This window comes from Antennarius striatus, chromosome 8 (genome assembly GCF_040054535.1).
Source record: "Antennarius striatus isolate MH-2024 chromosome 8, ASM4005453v1, whole genome shotgun sequence".
In the NCBI taxonomy this organism is placed as follows: Eukaryota; Metazoa; Chordata; class Actinopteri; order Lophiiformes; family Antennariidae; genus Antennarius; species Antennarius striatus.
In genome coordinates this window covers 7,128,113-7,130,474 of record NC_090783.1, presented here as the reverse complement: position 1 = coordinate 7,130,474, position 2,362 = coordinate 7,128,113, and the positions used below count along the sequence as shown (strand labels likewise).

Here is a 2,362-nt window from a genome sequence, read left to right as displayed (position 1 = left end):
ATTTAGCATTTCAACAGTCCATTTATCTTGTCTTTCACCAACTTTACCAAGACAGACTCTTCTTAGACATCAGCAACAAACTTCCCACAGTATTTCATCTGAAAGGTGTCCTGATGTTAGAACGTATGCCTCACTGAATCAAATTGTCCTACCTTTGAGTGTGTTGATGGAATGAGTTGTTGGTGCTTCGATGAATGCGTCATGATTATCTAAGTACAGAAAATGTGTCTACACTTTATATTTTTGTAGATGATATATATATATATACATATTTATTTTTATTTATTGTTGAATAAACTTCAAATTATTAAATCACTATTAAATTAATGACTTGATTGTGCTTGATTTTTGTTCCCTCAAGCCCCAAATCCTCGCAAATGATCAAAATGATCAATTTGATGGAATGAAGAAATATGAAACCGCACACAGTAGGCAGGTCCAAAATGGCTTCATTAACACAGTTATCAAAATGACATGCAGTTTAAAATTGTAAAAGTACAGGCATTACTAGTAATGCATATCTCAAAGGTTCTACTGGTGTACTGTAAGTGGTTGATGCTGAGCTCTGGTGATCTGTCCAGTCTAAGTCCTCTTAAAAATCCTCTTTGCTTCCACACCCTCGTAGCTGTAGCACTGTTGAAAAAAAAAAAAACCCAACATGCTGGGATTAATAAATTACTTCCTAAACTCTCATTTTTGCTGCATTATCAAACAAGTTTCCGCACTGTTAAAAAGACATAACAATCTCCTCTTATTTCTTGGGTAAATCTGATCTCAGCACTTTCCAAAAATACTCCTTGAGTAGAAGGTGTCCTTTTTATTGCACAAGTATTTATTCTACCTGTACAAGTTCATCCGCTTGGATGCATCTGGTTGTTGTCAGTTGCTTGTTATTGTCCTTTCTGAAGAAAACTCCCTTCATTGTGTCCCCCTCCAGCGTCCATGAGCCCTGTGGAGTGAAACATGCAACTGTCTCATTTGGGTAAATGTTTAAAGAAGTCCTTCCTGCAGGAGCAACGAGTTGGAAATCTGCCTGGTAGTTTTTATATACTTCTGCTGTCGACCCAACAACATAAGTGAACATTAGATATTCAAGCTTTTGCAGGCAAATAAATGATTTCTTGCACCCCTGAGTCCTTAGCAACTTTATGACCCAGCCATTACAGAGTACTCACAAATTACTGATTTTTACAAAAATGACAAATTTTAATGAGTACATGTTTTCATGTAGAGTCTCTGAGTCATTATGTGGTGAATTGCATGAGAGTGCTGCCCCAGTAGAAGCTACTTTTACTAACCGATAACTCCGTTCCATCTGCGAGGCTGTAGTCAAAGGTGACTCCCAGGGTGAAGTCTAACTCCAGAGTGCGGAAGTTGCTGCTCTCCTTGATGTGAAACCTGTCTCCCTTCTGTTCAATAGTTATCTTGAGGTTGTCATGTGTGGCCAGCTTCCTCTTCACTATGTTTATCCCTATCAACAGAGACACCGTGTGTGTTTAAGAGACCTCTAACCAATCAGGGAAAGGTTATAAACACTTCTCATTGCACAGGTAATTTCATTGTTTGCGCTCCTTTATTTGCAGAGGGTGGATTGTGCCAAAAATAAATAACTTTTCAGGATAGAACATAGTTCCAGTATTGAGTCCAGTGTTCAATGATGTAACTGCAAATCTATCATTCATCATTTAAATAATCTTAAATCTTTATTTACTGTGAATTTCTGGTCAGATCTGATTGTGTTATCATTTGGTTTTGCTGCAGGTAGACATGAAGATTAGACACCAAGGGATTATTCCACCATTGCATCAAATTCCGTATTTTTGAGAAACATCTGTCACAGGTTTCCAGATTTTTATCGATATTTAAACACTCACCCATTTGTGTCATGAAGCTCTCATAGTTTTCACTGCGGTCAACTTTCCAGGTTCCGTCAAAGGCCATGATTGCTGTCAGGTGAAGTGGACAGTGGTGTGGCGTGTTACTCGCAGCCTTCCACTCCTTATAAACCAACGTCTTATCTCATTAACTCTCTACATGCTGATGTGGCCGTCTAAAGCTCAGTTTAGAGCAGAAAGTAGTGGCTCTGACCCGAGCCACACCCGTCATCAAGTAGTGTATTCTCTTTGCTGAATTTAAATGCTAACTTCCTGTTATACCTGTATCCCCGATTACAAATATCAAATAACCCTGATTACAAATAACCATTCCAGTGGCATTCAGTGAGTGAGAATATCTCTGACACAAGAAATAAGATCATGTCTATTTTTCTTACATCAACGTAAATCATGTGTGAACTTTGCCTGTCTCTAATACAGTTTTGAAAACCTTATCACATAGACAAGGCTTTACTGCAATTCAGAAA

General features: G+C 38.1%; 1 protein-coding gene across 1 annotated transcript; it reads right to left on the bottom strand.

Moving 5' to 3' along the window:
- Positions 1–415: 415 nt before the first annotated feature.
- fabp2 (fatty acid binding protein 2, intestinal) lies at positions 416–2,115 on the bottom strand. The gene is made up of 4 exons (XM_068322087.1): positions 1,875–2,115; positions 1,299–1,471; positions 842–949; positions 416–633 (listed from the first exon to the last, which is right to left on the bottom strand). The coding sequence occupies exons 1-4, from the start codon at positions 1,939–1,941 to the stop codon at positions 583–585; spliced, it is 399 nt and encodes a 132-aa protein (XP_068178188.1). The 5' UTR covers positions 1,942–2,115; the 3' UTR covers positions 416–582.
- Between the last annotated feature and the right edge of the window lie 247 nt (positions 2,116–2,362).

What these genes read in the sequence shown, in the direction of transcription:
- fabp2 (XM_068322087.1), bottom strand. Translation starts at nt 1,941, where the DNA reads ATGGCCTTTGACGGAACCTGGAAAGTTGACCGCAGTGAAAACTATGAG. An exon ending in GAGCTTCATGACACAAATGG is followed by an intron (nt 1,472 to 1,874) that starts GTGAGTGTTTAA and finishes CTCTGTTGATAG; the next exon opens with GGATAAACATAGTGAAGAGG. An exon ending in CAGATGGAACGGAGTTATCG is followed by an intron (nt 950 to 1,298) that starts GTTAGTAAAAGT and finishes TTCACTCCACAG; the next exon opens with GGCTCATGGACGCTGGAGGG.